Source organism: Mastacembelus armatus, chromosome 23 (assembly GCF_900324485.2).
Source record: "Mastacembelus armatus chromosome 23, fMasArm1.2, whole genome shotgun sequence".
Taxonomy (NCBI): Eukaryota; Metazoa; Chordata; class Actinopteri; order Synbranchiformes; family Mastacembelidae; genus Mastacembelus; species Mastacembelus armatus.
The window spans coordinates 709,714-725,788 of record NC_046655.1 but is presented as its reverse complement, the minus strand read 5'-3'; the positions used below and the strand labels follow the sequence as shown (position 1 = coordinate 725,788).

At 38.7% G+C, this 16,075-nt stretch overlaps 1 protein-coding gene across 1 annotated transcript; it reads right to left on the bottom strand.

The window, feature by feature from the left end:
• Positions 1-4,712: 4,712 nt before the first annotated feature.
• il17ra1a (interleukin 17 receptor A1a) lies at positions 4,713-12,834 on the bottom strand. Its single transcript, XM_026327178.1, has 11 exons — positions 12,561-12,834; positions 12,281-12,305; positions 11,738-11,884; positions 11,129-11,250; positions 10,507-10,633; positions 10,147-10,194; positions 9,908-10,062; positions 9,351-9,425; positions 9,132-9,201; positions 8,060-8,167; positions 4,713-7,892 (listed from the first exon to the last, which is right to left on the bottom strand). The coding sequence occupies exons 1-11, from the start codon at positions 12,654-12,656 to the stop codon at positions 6,436-6,438; spliced, it is 2,430 nt and encodes an 809-aa protein (XP_026182963.1). The 5' UTR covers positions 12,657-12,834; the 3' UTR covers positions 4,713-6,435.
• Positions 12,835-16,075: the final 3,241 nt, after the last annotated feature.

The window sequence follows — 16,075 nt, the reverse complement described above, 5'->3', positions numbered from 1 at the left end:
AGGCCCGGGCAAAGTGTGGAGGATTCGTTCCAGACAAAATTGGAAATTGGAAAATTCAGTTAGATCCGAATTAAAGCCCCATGTTTTTAGATACTGCATAGAATACCAGCAACAAGTCTATGTATAAGGTTTGTTTAATTAACCATCCAAATAGAATAAATTTAAAGATTCACACCACCTAAGTTGTAGGCATACATATTTTCTCAGTTATCACTTGTGGCTGAAGTGTCACCTGCTACCCCCCCCCCCCCCCCCCCCCGGACAGGAATCAACTAAAATGGCAAGGCTGGATTAATCTGCTGTAGGCCTTATGGGCAAAAACCTATGTATGAGCCCCGCTGAGCTCATGCACCATCCAAGCTTAAGACATTAACAGTAGGAAAACTTGATTTTAATACTTGTACACATATGGAGCAGCTCAGATACTAACATAGTACTGGCCTAGTGACTCAAATAAATAGGTTTGTAATGAATTACAAGTAATTGCCACATATACAGTCTGGGCCGCTGAAGGTCTATTCAATTCAATTCAATTTTATTTGTATAGCGCCAAATCACAATACAAATCATCTCAAGGCACTTTACAAAAACTAAAACTAAAAACCCAACAATTCCCTTATGAGCAAGCACTTGGCGACAGTGGAGAGGAAAAACTCCTCTCTGGGGGCCCTGACGCAGTTGCCTAGTAATCCAAATATTACCAGCTGTTTTTAACCAGTAACCATAATCAAGTTATGGTGGACTTTATGTCATGTGATGCAAAAAAAAAAAAAAATCTGTATATCCATTATGACAGGATAAAAACAGGTGGTCAAAACAGTCTAATTCTGTTTAATGTTACTATGTATGCTGCTCTATTGATAACTGCAGATAACGCTGAAACATATGACCTGACTAAACTTTCTGAGGGTTCTACACAGAATTCTGACTTTTGGGGCAGATCACCTTTTGCAACAGAAAAGTGGATTTTCAGTTTTTTTTGGATATGTCTGGAACACATCATCTCACCAGCCTTACAATGCTCCTTTTCAGATCAGGTGCTACTATCAAACCCAAACTGCTACAGTCTACAACCAATGGAGAACAAACTGTAGTCCAATGGACCTTGTTGGGTTGTGTGTGTTCAATCTGCATTTGAATGGAATATAGAGATTCTGTGTTATGTTGTAACATGAAATGGAATTAGAAGAATTTGCACCTGGGATCTGCTCCATTCCTGTACACAAGTGTTTTCTGTTGATGACAGTGTTGTCTGCTGGTCTGTGTTAGTTCTAAATGCTGTCTCTGAGAATAGACAGGCATGTGTAAGTTAATGACATTCAGAAATACCCAACAGTGCCATAGCAAACAGATTTTCTACAGCGCTTTTCAAATGGACCCCCAACTGGCAGGAGTTTCTTTTGGTATCACTGGCTCTGCTACTGCTTTTACTATTCTTGTCACTTTTGGAATTATTAGTCCCAAAAGATCACTTGCTACTGTTCACTCTGTCATTTGTCATTTTAAAAGCTGTTGTTCTTTGTGTCACCTAAGGGCCCAGCTCTCAATTTCTCCAAATCACCATTCATTCAGAGGCCTACAGTATTTTCAACACACCTGTGAAGCAACACTGAGACTACAAATATAATAATATATAATATAATAAGATGAAATATAATGAGATGAAATTATCTTCTTTAAACTTTACACTATTTAATTTTTCGAGAAAATCAGTTTAGAAAGAGAAAAAATAGTAATGGTAAAAAGGGAAATAGCTGTCTTACTAAGTCTTTTCAGAGATGTGAATTTCTTCCGTTGACCTCAATTCAATTTTTAATTTATTTTATTTGTATAGCACCAAATCATCTCAAGACACTTAAAAAAAAACAAAAAAAACCCAACACACCCCTTATGAACAAGCACTTGGCGACAGTGGAGAGGAAAAACTCCCTTTAACAGAAGAAACCTCCAGCAGAACCAGGCTCAGTTTGGGCGGCCATCTGCCTCGACCGGTTGGGGTGAGTGGATAGAGGAGAGACAGAAAAGAACAGCAACAATAAACAACAAATAAACACTGCAGGTTGGTGGGGCCAGTAACTGCACATCAGCAATATACAGCTCCAGGACCAGGGACACCTGCAGAAGGTAAAGAGAGAGAAGACTGAGAGAGAGAACATAAACAATGGGAGAGACAAGGCACAAACTTAGTGATTCAGTGCATGGTGACCTACTAAATCAGGGATCAACGTGCTATGTAAACTCTCTATAGGGCTCTATACCTTTTTTAGTTCAGGCAGCTGTTTTCAGTAAAAAAGATCTGATAAAGATATAGGCCTATTAAATGCAATGCATCACATTTGAAGCATTTTCTGTGCCTCTCCAAGGATTGTTTGGCTAGCAGGTGACACTGGACTGACCAGGGAAGAAAAAAGCGACATTGATTGATAAAATAACATTAACTCTCTTCCTGTTTGTGCCAAAAAGCAATTCAACAGACTTCTTCCAAAATTTGATCCAGTGGCCCACAGTCGTCATTATGTCAGTTTAATGTGATTATTGTAGCTTCACTGTAATATAGTGACTGTTTACTGATTTTAAAGAGATAATTTAACATTTTGGGAAATACACTTTATGTGTTTGGTCAACGCATTTAGAAACTAACTCAAATAGAATATATTGGTGTATTTAGACTTGATCAGCTGTTTGTTGAAACGTAATAACTTAATTGGCCTGTGTTTATTTTTTTCTGAGGTACAAGCCTTAATGGGCTCTCTGTCTCATGGACAGGCAGAAGTATGCATGACACTGCTATTATGCAAAAAACCTTTTCTGCTATCTAGTGTGTGACTTTTGACACCAGAAACTGTCCACATTCAATGCTGGTACTTAATCCATGTGTGAAAAATGACACATGCTGTAAGTCACACTGTTGTACTGAAAATCCACCACTTTCAGAGTGTATGTAAATATGTGCTGATGAGTTGAAACATGGGGCACTGATGGTGCTATCAGAACAACAAAATATCCCTATCAGTGGTGGAGTTGCATTATTTACAGCTCTACATTCAATGCAGGATTGTTTGAACTGTAGATTTGTCATGATCATGGTCTTTCTGTTATGAATTCTATACGCTTATAACAGTGTTAGCTGAAGTATACTAGAAATATGATTGAAGATTATGCATTGACATATCAGTCAGATGGGTCTAAAAGGATTTTAGTGCCTATTATGTCTTAGTTATGAATGAACTCAGTTTAAATTAAAATCATAATGAGGCTAAGTGCGAAAGTTCACAGCTGCATTTGCTTCTTAGCATATACAGGTTAGAAGTTAAAGTCACTTGTGGCTTTCAACTACATTTCATAGTCTTTCTTCATAAGATGTGGTTGAAAATTCTGTAAAGTAAATGAGACGACCCTGAGGTTTTATGAACATACTGTTAAAGAATTAACTTTCATTGGCAAAAAATGAGATAGAATCAATGGCATATTTTTACCATCTTTAACTGTTGTTAATTTATTCTGCAATCATCAGCTAATTAATGTCTGACCTGTATGTGGAGGATCATAATGAGTACAGCAGCCGATCTACAATCTGTGATTGACTGCTTTAGTGGTTATCTTAGCATTTTCTCATGCTGAACAGTGTAAAGGTTTTGTTTGGTTGTTTTTTGTCATATCTTACTAAAGTATGTTTTGTACTGTTTTATACACAGATCAGCATTAGCATAGCTCTAGTAATGTTCTGTTCTGTTAACACTGATTATCTTGTTACTGTAGCACCTGCCAGGATGTTGGGTATATTAAGCAGCAGGTGAAAAATCTTCAAAATCGATGCGTTGGAAGCAGGAAAAACAGGCAAGTGTAAAAGTGGCTCTGACAGGAGCCAGAGTGTGGTTGTTAGGTGACTGGGTCAGAGCATCTCCCAAACTACAGATCTTGTTGGGTGTTCCCAGTCTGCAGTGTACCAACCAAAAGGAAGTGTAAGGAAGGACAAACAGTGAACAGACAACATGGTTATAGGCATCCAAGGCTAAATGATGACAAGGTTAACCTACTATTGATTAACCATTCAAATTTCATTTATACTTTTCAAAATATACCATTTTGTTTGAATCGTTGTTGCAGTGTTTTAAATAATGTACATTAGTCTGTGAAGAGAAACATTCAGTGGCTGTAATGGTGATATCACAACTAGAGTGGGGAGAATGCTCAATTTGTTTAAAAAAAAAAAAGATCTCCAACTTGTCCTCATGATCGCAGTTTTCACTCCTTTTTACACTGAATGGTGCACAAATGTGTGCTCTTGACCTATGAACACAAACAGATTCACAGAAGATGCACAGTGAGCTGCAGAGTGACACAAGTATTAAGCTACTGCTGCATTGACTCCTGTGTGTTAAGCAGGTGGTCATAATGTTATGGCTGATCGGTGTATAATATACAAAAACTTGGCAGTTTTTAAAAAAAAACATTTTGACCTGAAGTTTGGCAGGCCTTCAACCTGCATGAAGTGCAGTGCATAACTGAAACAACCAAACACAGCTTACAGCTTACAGTCATGCTACATAGATTCAAATGATTTGTTTAATTACTCCATGAAAAACAATGTGAAATTCAAACTTGTACTAATAGTAATACTTGTACATATGCACATAGTGCATAGTGCATATGTGCTTTCCTTTGTTGCAAACTTGTTTACGGGGAAAGAACATTCCTTTTGTTTACAGATATTCAATTCAATTCAGTTTTATTTGTAAAGCACCAAATCACAATACAATCATCTCAAGGCTCTTTACAAAAAACACAAGATAGAACTTAACCTGTAAAGTTGTGTGGTGTATATCTGTACTGATATAATTCAATCTATATACTATGGATATACTGTAAGAGTATAATGTGGTTAAAACCTGTAATAAATCTGAAGAAATATGCTGTGCAAAGGCTCATGAAGTTTATTGATTCTTTTATACAAAGAAAAATGACTGACCCTGCCAGTAAGATAAGTTCTACTAGAGCTTCAGTGTCAAAGGAAATTTAATGCCCTCACAATCACACAGATAAATACAGTGAGGGGAAAAAAGTATTTAATCTCCTGTTGATTTTCTTTGCCCACTGACAAAGAAATAAACCAGTCTTTAATTTTAATGGTAGGTTTATTTGAACAGTAAGAGACAGAGTAACAAAAAAAAAAAAAATAATCCAGAAAAACGCAAGTTATAAATTGATTTGCATATTAATGAGTGAAATAATTATTTGATCCCCAATCCATCGGCAAGATTTCTGGCTCCCAGGTGTCTTTTATACAGGTAATGAGCTGAGACAAAAGGAGCTGACACTCCCTTTAAGAGAGTGCTCCTACTCTCAGCTTGTTACCTACACTCTCCTGGAGGGGCCTAACCAGTCTCCAGACCTTAATCCCATAGAAAATCTGTGGAGGGAGCTGAAGGTTCGAGTTGCCAAACGTCAGCCTCGAAATCTTAATGACTTGGAGAGGATCTGCAAAGAGGAGTGGGACAGAATCTCTCCTGAGATGTGTGCAAACCTGGTGGCCAACTACAAGAAACATCTGACCTCTGTGATTGCCAACAAGGGTTTTGCCACCAAGTACTAAGTCATGCTTTGTGGAGGGGTCAAATACTTATTTCACTCATTAAAATGCAAATCAATTTTCAAAACTTTTTTGAAATGTGTTTTTCTGGATTTTTTTGTTGTTATTCTGTCTCTCAATGTTCAAATAACCCTATGAATAAATGTAGAAGATGCAAAATTTACCTCAAAGTGGAAAAAAAATCCAACAATTTCAAACAGTAACCATCAAATTTATGGAGATAAAATAAGTAGAGACAATCTAGACTGAACTAACAATCTGAGTAAATAAATGACTGGGCCCTTCCACGGGAATACAATACAGTAAAAAATAACTATCATGATAATTATCAGGGTTTTGAATCAAACTGTACTAATAATATCCATCCATAGATGATCATATTAGAAAGTTATTAATAAATATGAAATATGTTATAGTCATGTTATATAAGTAACTGGGGACAAAACTACCTCTGTCCAAGGATTTCATGTGTGTCTAGGTTTTAATAGATTGATTGGAGCTTCTGCATCCTAGCCTGGCCAAGCAGAATAACTCTTTTACTATTCTATAAAAAGAATTAGTCTGGAATTTCTTCAGTTATGACTGATTTCCAGGGGGAGGGGCAATGGATGCACATTAAACCAATCAGAGAAACAAAGGATAGGACTCCAACAAAGCAACAGTAAGACCAGTGAATGGCAGGTCTTTATGGCAGGCTTTCCAGAACCACATTCTTTCGCTAGGAAAGGAGTGAGTCTGGCCAGGCTATTTGTATCCTCCCTTTACTTTGGCACTTACGTTAACCATACAGTGATGCTGGTTAAAGGTTCAGTATTTACTGTTGGGATGGACTTTTTACCTGAACATTAGTTCCCTTCAGGACCTATGTGAGAGTATCTGAGATTCTGCAGCAATAGCTCCTCCTGCAGCCTTGCCAGAGCCACCAATGGGTCTTCTTTTAAAGGGGATTCATGCTGCGAGGACATTTTGGAGATGTAGCCTTGATCAGATCCACTGTTTGAGCCTTTTCCACTGGGCTCCAGAACCTCAATCTCCTCCATCTCCACAGGCTGAAAGTGGCTGATTTTAGGTTGAGAGAAATATTCACTCTGTATGCCTGCACATGAGGATTCTGGGGGGCCTGAATACAAGGGGTTCTGTAGGGCTGGTCTTCCCAAGTCCAAATTTGCAGAGAGGTGGCTCATAGGCAATAGTGAATCCTCTTCTTCATCCTCAGTGGGAATTTGACCCGAAGGTTCGTTCTTATGGGAGAGCAAGTTCTGTCTTGGTGTTGACAGCTTGTACAAAATAGGCTCAGCTACAAAGACAGAGGCTGGACTGGGACTGTGGAGATACAGGTGATTAGGTGTATCTATCTCTAGGTTTGACAGATACGGATATTTGCACTCAGGGTTCGCTACAGGTGTAATTTCCACCACAGATGACAGCTGGTGCTCTGGGTTCAGTTCAGGTGTGATGACATGAACACTGTTGTAATTTTCAGCGATTTCTACCTCATGGGTATAGGCAGTGAGGCCATCTCTGATTAGTGGAACACACTCTAGGACTGGAGGAATCTGCAGCTGATCAGTGTACAGGTTGGGTTGAGTCACAACTTCGTCCTCACTGTGCACACACTCCTTCTCAAACCAATCTGGATTTTCCAACTGATAGGCCTGAAAGGTCTCAATGGCATTTTTCAGGGCTCTACCTGAGGGACAGTTGAAATATTCATCCCCACTTATGCCCTCAATGTGGTTTACCTGACCTGGTTGATACTTTTCAATGTTTACAATGCGGAAGTACAATTCTTCAAAATGCTTCATCAGCTTGTATTTGACTGCAATATCAAACACTGATGGCACATCTTGTTCACTGCTGATGTCATCGAAATAAGCCACCACGTACTTGCCCAGCATACCTGCCTGATGCATGGCTGGTAGGAAGATGTTGAGAAAGGGGGTGAGCATGTCATCTGTGGGTGAGAGAAGATCTTCCCTCAGTGTCACCCGACATTGACCACACATAGCCCTCCACTTTGCTTGCACACCCCGTGAGCATAGCACCAGGATTTTGTCAGATGGATTTTTCAGCTGTTGGCATTGCCACTCAAGCCAGCGTAGACGACCCCACATGTCGACTGAGGTGGTGTCTAGAAAATCTACCAGCACCTTAATGCCACACTTGGCCTGGAGGAAGGCACAGAGCTTTAACACTATGTCCCTGTAGAGATAGTGGTCCTGGGAGTAGATGACAAGCACTTTGGGAGGTTGTTCAGGTGGTGGAACAGATGGAATGTACTCAGGTTTAGGACCATTTTTGCCTGAAAAATGCACAGGTACGCAGATAAGATCCGATCAACAAATTAAGTAATTTCAAACCCTTAGGTACAAACCAACAAAGCGAATGTTTTTATGTAATTAAGGAAAACTTAAATTACAAGTTAGAACTCAAAAAAGAAGTGACATTAGCATTGTTTGGGTGACCAACCTGACTTCCTGCAGGAAAGAAACATAATGACTGTTGTCACTACACAGATGAGCACCACAACCAATGGCAGAAATGTGTACAAAGAAACATCTGGAGGACTTGGTGGCTCTGTTGTGGAAAACAAAACAATTATTTGATTAGCAGTGCTGCAGTAAACCTCACACCTGTATAACCCCCACTGATTGTCCATAAGATATCCCACAAGATGTTGTTTTAATCATCTCAATAATTGTGTTGATCTTCCTACATTTGATCTAGCACCACCACCAGGTCAAACTTTTCTCATCAAGAATCTGACATCTATTATTTTAGGACAACTAAAATATGGGATAATATTATATTTGGGATAATAGACTTTTAGCACCTTTTGGCCCTGGCTGCTTTTGCTACTTTGGCTCTTTTCTCAGACCACACTACCTCTTCATCGCTGCCAGCAGTAAACACAAATGGCAGAGGAGTAAGATTGTGGTATATAGGGAAATCGATTTGTGGCAAAGGTTTTGTTCTGTCTATCTTTACTCACATGGCTGTGGAAAGTTGGTGTGACTGGCAGAAATATTCAAGGAAGAATACACCTTGAAATGCCCAGTAGAGTACCTGATGTACAAATGTTCTACTCTGGCCTTTGGCTATACCTGTTTACTTCACCCATCCCAAGGTCATGCTCAGAAAGATTAAGATTAATTAACCTAAACAAACTATTTCACAAATAAGGAAAATGTTATTTATAGCACTACACTTTAGGCTTACCTAAACCTAACTATAGTCTCTCATCAGTATTTAGAAACTGCCACAAAAATTGCCACAACTCTCCCATCACTGTTTACATTTGATTCCATTTTATTTATTAAGTTATAATCATTATTTTATACATGCAAAAGCAAAATTAACTGCACATGTGTGACCAAATAGGCAAAGATCCAGATTGTTTGTAAAGTGACTTCAACTCTATTCACTGACAGACACACCTCACATCACAAGGAATTTGGGATTTAGTGACATTTCTTCAGGCTAAGGAATGTTAAAACTTGACCATAGTAGTGATATCACATCACATGCCATCATACTGTACCTGGACAAATATCCAGTGTTGTTCTTCGGCGGGTACAGTCCGGGCCACATTGTTGGAAAATAGGTTTGATCTGCGGTAAAACATTATATCATGTCAACTCTAACATGAAGGTCAAATGTGATCATGGAAAATGGAGGGGTATTGGCATGTGAAAAAAAAACTATTTAATTTAATACTTAATACTAACGTCACTCAGAGAACAGATTAGAAAGGACATACCTCAACATCAAATTGGCAGCAGGACCTTGGCCATTTATCAAGGCTGAATGTGACAATGAGCGTTGTCTGATTGGCCTGAATAAGAGTTTTCATGTTATTATTGAGACACAGCATTTAAGATTACTGAACACAAATCTGATTTAAATCTTATCAATATAATTATAAATGCAATTGTTAACATTAAGTATGATTCTGATCCATATTATATTATAGTGCTATACATAGAAAATTTATACTGAATACTTTCTCTCCTTGCTCAATATGTGAGATACTGCATCATATACATTTAAGTGGTTTGAAATGTAATCAGCAGCCTTTTACACAATCAACAGAGACACTGTAGTGAGAGGCAAGACAGTGCAGACATGCACTGAAAAGCAAAAAATCTAGGGTAAAAACTAGGCTAAGGTATAACTCACAGGATGCTTTAAGGAGCAACTACAGTAATGTTCTGGATCATATCACTAAAAAAGAAAAACCAATTATCTTCTGAGTGAAACAGCCTATTGCACAAGAAATACAAAAGCATTTCAGCGTCCATCATGATGTGACCTTACCTTGTATGCACGGTCTGTATACTGGGTAGTGGAGCAGGTAACAATAACTATGTACTCCTCACACAGTCTGTCAGGACTGAAGCTGACAGCCAGGGTAGATATGCCACTGACTGCAGTGACCTGAGTCAGACTGATGTTAGACGACCACATACTTCCTACAGTACACAAAGAAAGACATGTTAGAAATGGTTATTATGATTTACTCACTCTTCCTGGACTTGAGAACAGCAATAACTCACCTCGCTCTATGCAAAACTGGGTCATCTGCATTTTGTGATCTTTACAATCTGAGCAAACCAGAAAACCAGAGAAAACAAGTCAACTGAACTGAACATTCTGAAGATGTAACCAAATGAACCAAGTCGCCACAGATTTAACTACTCCATATCAGATATCTATGGTGAAATATGTTGTTTCCATTATGTGTTGTACTTGACTTATGTTCACACTTACTTTAATTAAGACAATTACCTCAATTTTATTCCAAGATGCTTGTCTTTCTATACTATTTATTTTGTATAAATTCAAATGTGTTAAAAGTATTAAGGAGTTACAGCAATTTCAACAACAAAAAACATCTTATTTTGTCTTCAGCTCACCGGGAACAATGACATCAGTACTGACATCATAGCTGCTGTGGCCCAGCTCTGGTTTGGGGATGTTGAAGACAGAGACCCGGTATCTGTGACCAGGTTCCAACACCACCATGTTTGCTGAGAATGACCACTAAAAACAAAAATAATACTGTCTGTGTGGGAATGAAACTTTGAAAACTTAATTGTATCCATGTGCACAAATATGGATAACTACCAGGTAATGTTAGCACTAACTGGTTAGTCAGACTTGATCTTACTGTGGTCATAACAGGTAATTCCTTAATTTTTCCACTGTAATACTAGTACTGTCTTTTAACTAGAGCTTCTTCCACTTGGTTGATTGTATTTGGTTTGGACTATTTTTTTGTGTTCAGGCAACAGTAAACACTAAGGCAGTTATAAGACTTGTTTTGTGATAGCTTTGTTGAATCTGTGAAAAGTGAAAGAATAAGAAAAGTTTCAAACAGCAGGTGGTCTCACGTTTGAATAGGAATAATAGTACAAAAATCAGATCACAATCTTATAAAAGGAATAACATGAGATTAAGAAACTTTTCACTGACTGTAGCGCAATAAAAGGCAAACATAACCTGAACATCTGAATAATCTGAAGTCACTCTAATCACCTTTTGTCCTGAAGGACTTCTCATTGGGAGTTTGTCTTTAAAAGAGTATCGAACACACAGGTTCTGATTGGTGGACATCACCAGGACATGAAGCTCTGTGGCATTCAGGAAACGGATACTACCTGGAAAAGAAACGTACTGAATAGGTCACCAGCTGTTATTTTTATTTTTTATATCTGGTAACATCTGGGAACCCTGACTTTATTTTGAAAATTAAAATTAAAAATTTGGATTAAATTGTTGATTTGTACTATTGTGTCCACACACTTCAAACACATCTATAAAAATGTGTCCTAAAATCACAATGGCATTCCCTAACTCACTACACTCTGCATCACACTTAGGAATGAAAGTTAGATTTCAAATATTGTTATTAATTTACTGAGTATGACATTACTGCTAACACAAATTACAGTCAAAAGCTATGAAAAAAGACAGAAGTTGTAAAGTTTTTACTCTGGTTAGGTCCTATATAAATAAATTGCATTGAATTGAATCCTTTAACTTAAATTGAATTCATTATCTGAAATTCCAACAAAGGAAAAATCACTGATAATCCTTTTAATGTACAAATACAATGACTAACTGTAACAAATAAGACTGACTCACCATCATCCTTTAGCTTCCAGATAGCATCCAGTACAGGCTGCAGATGTCCCATCTCATCCTGTCTGATGTCCACAGACACCTGCAACTCCTCTGGACTGCTGGGAGTGTACTTATTAACATCCAGCCATCTTCTGTCCATACAGTTACCTGCTCATAGAAACACACGCAAACCCTAATATCACATATGACCATTCCTATGCATATTCTAACACTCATGTCTTTGTTTACAAGTTTATTTCTTTACTTATCCTTATCGTTGATTTAAATTGAAATACACACACACACACACACATATATATATATATATATGTGTTGCTGTCCTCTCTCTCAAACACACACACACACACACACACACACACACACACACACACATATATATATATATATATATATATACATACACATACACACACACACACACACACACACACGGTTATATACGGTTTAAAAACTGAACAACACTGCTTTCTTCAGCATGAGCTCAGAAAATCAGAGAAACAAGGAAACGACAGCAATGATAAAGAAAAAGCAACATTCACTCACTTGTGCTGACTGTACACCTCAAATCCTGCGGCAGGAAATAAAAGAAAGGAGATCTGTAAAATGTACAAGCCTACAGATATACACGTTATTCAATTAGCAATTCTTCATCATTTATACCGTGTAGCCTACAACGCAAAGTGAAAGCAGTAAATTGATCTTAAAGAAAAAACTTAAAACAGCTACCCATCACATACGTACTACTTTACAAAGAGCTAGTTGTTCTTTTGGTATGTTTTCTCCCTGTGGTTTTGTTCCTGCAGGAGGAGGAGATGCAGCTTACCTGTCGAGAGCAGTTCAGAGGGGGCCATTTTAAAACAGTCAATGTGGACGATAGCGACACGAACACTAATATCACAGCTGCGCTAAAAACGAGCATTTTAAAGAAGAGCACTATCGCACTTTCAAACCCAGTTTGTAAAGTATCTGCGTTCTGTCAGGAGAAAACATTTGAAACAGACCTATAAACGGCTGCGGTCTAAACTAAAGCGACAACACAGAGGAACAGGCGCTTCTGCCGATTAATGAAAAACTTCCTCCTCTGTAGGAAAATAACCTGTTCTGTTTACGGTAAATTACCTCATGCTGCCTTCAGGTCACATGGGAATATAGATCACTTCTGTTGGCTATGGCTGCTTCTGACTTTTATTGGACAGCAGACATTAAATCACAAACTAAACGTCATTATATCGACTTACAGTGTCATTGTCTTTAGTTTTGATGCTTCTGTTGTAAAATAAATTATTTAAATAATTCTTTATTTTTTCCAACACGATGGTGTGACATCAACACCACATGATGACAAGTGGAGCAGTGTTTGCCAATTAGAGTTTAGGTCAATTTCTTCTCTGTTGAGTCAATGCCCCAGGCATCCACCATACTTTTTTATATTCATGTCTATGCATTTGAGACCACACATAGGCATAATTGTGAAGTACAGCTTTTTAAACACTGTTACTACCTGGAAAAGAGACCTATTGAAGAGGTAATGTAATGTAATACATATAATGTAATTAAATGAATCTGAACAGCCAATTCCATTTGGTCATTTGAGTACAACACATACCTTTTGGTGGGAGGACCCAATAGATAAAAGATTCAACAGATACAAGGGAAATGTCAATTTACTAATAGACAATGAATGCATCATGAATAGCGATTCTTCCTTGTGTGGATTCGAGTCGGTTACACGTTTCTGTTTTATCACACAACTTCAGAGTGAACATCTCTACTTAGGATTTTATTTTAATCACAGTGGAACAGAACTGGCACCAGTGAAAACCAAACAAAGATGATTTAAAAGTTACACGTTAGTCTGCCTCGTATATTACACTGGAGGGTATTACAGCTGAACAGTGAAGGAAGAGGGAGAGCAGCATGTGTTGACTTTCCACCTGTCATTTGCATTGCTGCACTGTAACATATTCACCACCAGATGGCATGAGAAGGCTCAATAAATCTTTTTTGGATTCCTACAGTCTCCACTAGACAAACAGGTTAGGCAGGCTTTTGATTGGAATGTTACTGGAGCTGTCCTTTAGAGTAAGGAAAGTGTCATAGACTGCTGAACTGTCTTAGGAGTTCTTCCACACAGAGTGAAGAGTGTGGGCAACACTCTCTCTGAACATAACAATGTCCGTCCATCGATCCATTCATTTTCTTCCGCTTATCCGGGGCCAGGTCGTGGGGGTAGTAGCCTAAGAAGGGATGTCCAGACTTCCTTTTCCCTGGACACTTCTTCCAGCTCTTCTGGGGGGACACCAAGGAGGATGCCTGAACCACCTCAGCTGGCTCCTCTCGATGTGGAGGAGCAGCAGCTGTACTAGAACCTCCTCACCCTATCTCTAAGGGAGCACCCATCCACCCTGCGAAGGAAGCTCATTTCTGCTGCTTGAATCTGAGATCTTGTCTGAGACCTTTTGGTCATCACCCAAAGCTCATGACCATACATGAAAGTAGGAACATAGACTGACCGGTAAATCGAGAGCTGAGCTGAAAGGCAAAGCCCGGCTGTACAGAGACCGGATAGCCCTTAGCAAAGGGCCCCAGACCCCATACTCCTGGAGCACCTCCCACAGGATGTCACGAGGGACGTGGTCTAATGCCTTCTCCAAGTCCACAAAGCACATATGAACTGGTTGGGCAAACTTCCTTGAACCCTTGAGCACCCTGAAGTGGGTATAGAGCTGGTCCAGTGTTCCACGACCAGGACGAAAATCGCATTGTTCCTCCAGGATCCGAGGTTCAGCCATCGACCAGATTCTCCGTTCCAACACCCTGACATATACCTTCCCAGAGAGTGTGATCCCTCTATAGTTGGGACACTCCCTCCAATTCTCCTTCTTAAAAAGAGGGACCGCCAGCCCAGGCTGCCAGTGTGGTAGAAATTTTTTTAAGTTTGAGAGTTGCTAATTCTCAGAAAACAACCACAAGTGTGATGAATCATCTCAGGTTTTTAATCACGGGCCTGGAGAGGACGTCCTTGCAGAAGTCCTCTGCCGTCCATGTTACAAGACCAGTTTATATACAGTTTGACACGAAAGGGGTGGACTAATCTTGAACAGACTCCACGTTTGTTCAGGTACTATCTTCAGTCTTCTTACCATCAAAGAAACAAATTGTTGACAGAACCACATACAGAGGGTCAAGCAAACATTCAACCCCCACATTGGTTTAAGTCAGTGACCATTTGCTCTGTTGGAAAATCCTCACACCAGTCAAGGGGTACTGTCCCTGATCGCCATGCGATGTTGCAGAGGCAACATAACAATGTATACCCTACTTTGTATCCTTCATTTTCATGTTATCTGTGTCAGTAATCCAGCCTGGTGGTGAAGTTTGTGTGTCCAAACCTTTAAAAAACTGGGATACAAAAGAAATTGTCCCTGTTTAAGATTTATTACAGCTATGCTTTTTTCTTGAATACTGCTGTACTACTGTCACCTTATGGTTGGTTGATTTATGAATTTGCAGAATATTTTTCAAAGACAGTACTAAAGGATAATTCCTGTTTGTCTGTGTCCTGTTTACTACATAATTCTACATCTGAAATATTATTGAACCATAGAGAAAAATGTGAAAAGCTGCATCTACAAATTGTCAAACAATTATAGAATAATGTTCCTTAATGTAAAATTTCAAAGACTTTAAATATATCATCATCTACAATGCATAATATCATCAAAAGATTCAGAGACTCACTGTTTAATAATAAGTTTGAGTGGAAGATTGAAGGTACTCCTCCACTTCAGCCTGTGCTTTGAGAAAATGACAATTTTTATGACTGACGGGGGTTGATTCATTCAGACCGACATATTCATCCAGGTTTCAGTAAGGCAGAGTAAGTCAATTTGGTGCTCAGTTATCAAATCATTTACTAACAGAGATTTAAATGAAAGAGACCTAATATTTAATAATCCACATCTGACTGACTTTTCTCTTCAATAAGAGGAGTGGTCTTAAATTTTATTAAGTTTTTATAAACAACTCCTCTTATGTTAACTTCTGATTTATATGATTTAGATGTTCGAGGAGCAGACAGTCTCTATGGGGTTTGGGGGGGTGATGGTCATTGCTGGTCAGATTGGGGAGGGGTCCAGAGAAAATTATGGACATTGCCTGAGTCGGACATTGTTTTAGTAAGGTTACACACCGATGTAACATTAATTTCAGTGAACTCCGATTGGCGTAATCATTACCACCAACAATAACAATCTTATGACATTTACGATTAGCCTTAGTCAGCAGCGTCAAATCTGAGTCAATGCTGCCCCCTCGGGAGCCAGGAATGCATTTGAC

Bases quoted from the DNA above. Each gene is read 5' to 3' on its own strand.
- il17ra1a (XM_026327178.1), bottom strand. From the start codon at position 12,656: ATGCTCGTTTTTAGCGCAGCTGTGATATTAGTGTTCGTGTCGCTATCG. The intron at 10,195-10,506 runs GTGAGCTGAAGA...TGGTTTGCTCAG, and splicing joins TACTGATGTCATTGTTCCCG to ATTGTAAAGATCACAAAATG. The intron at 10,063-10,146 runs GTGAGTTATTGC...TGTGTACTGTAG, and splicing joins CCAGTTTTGCATAGAGCGAG to GAAGTATGTGGTCGTCTAAC.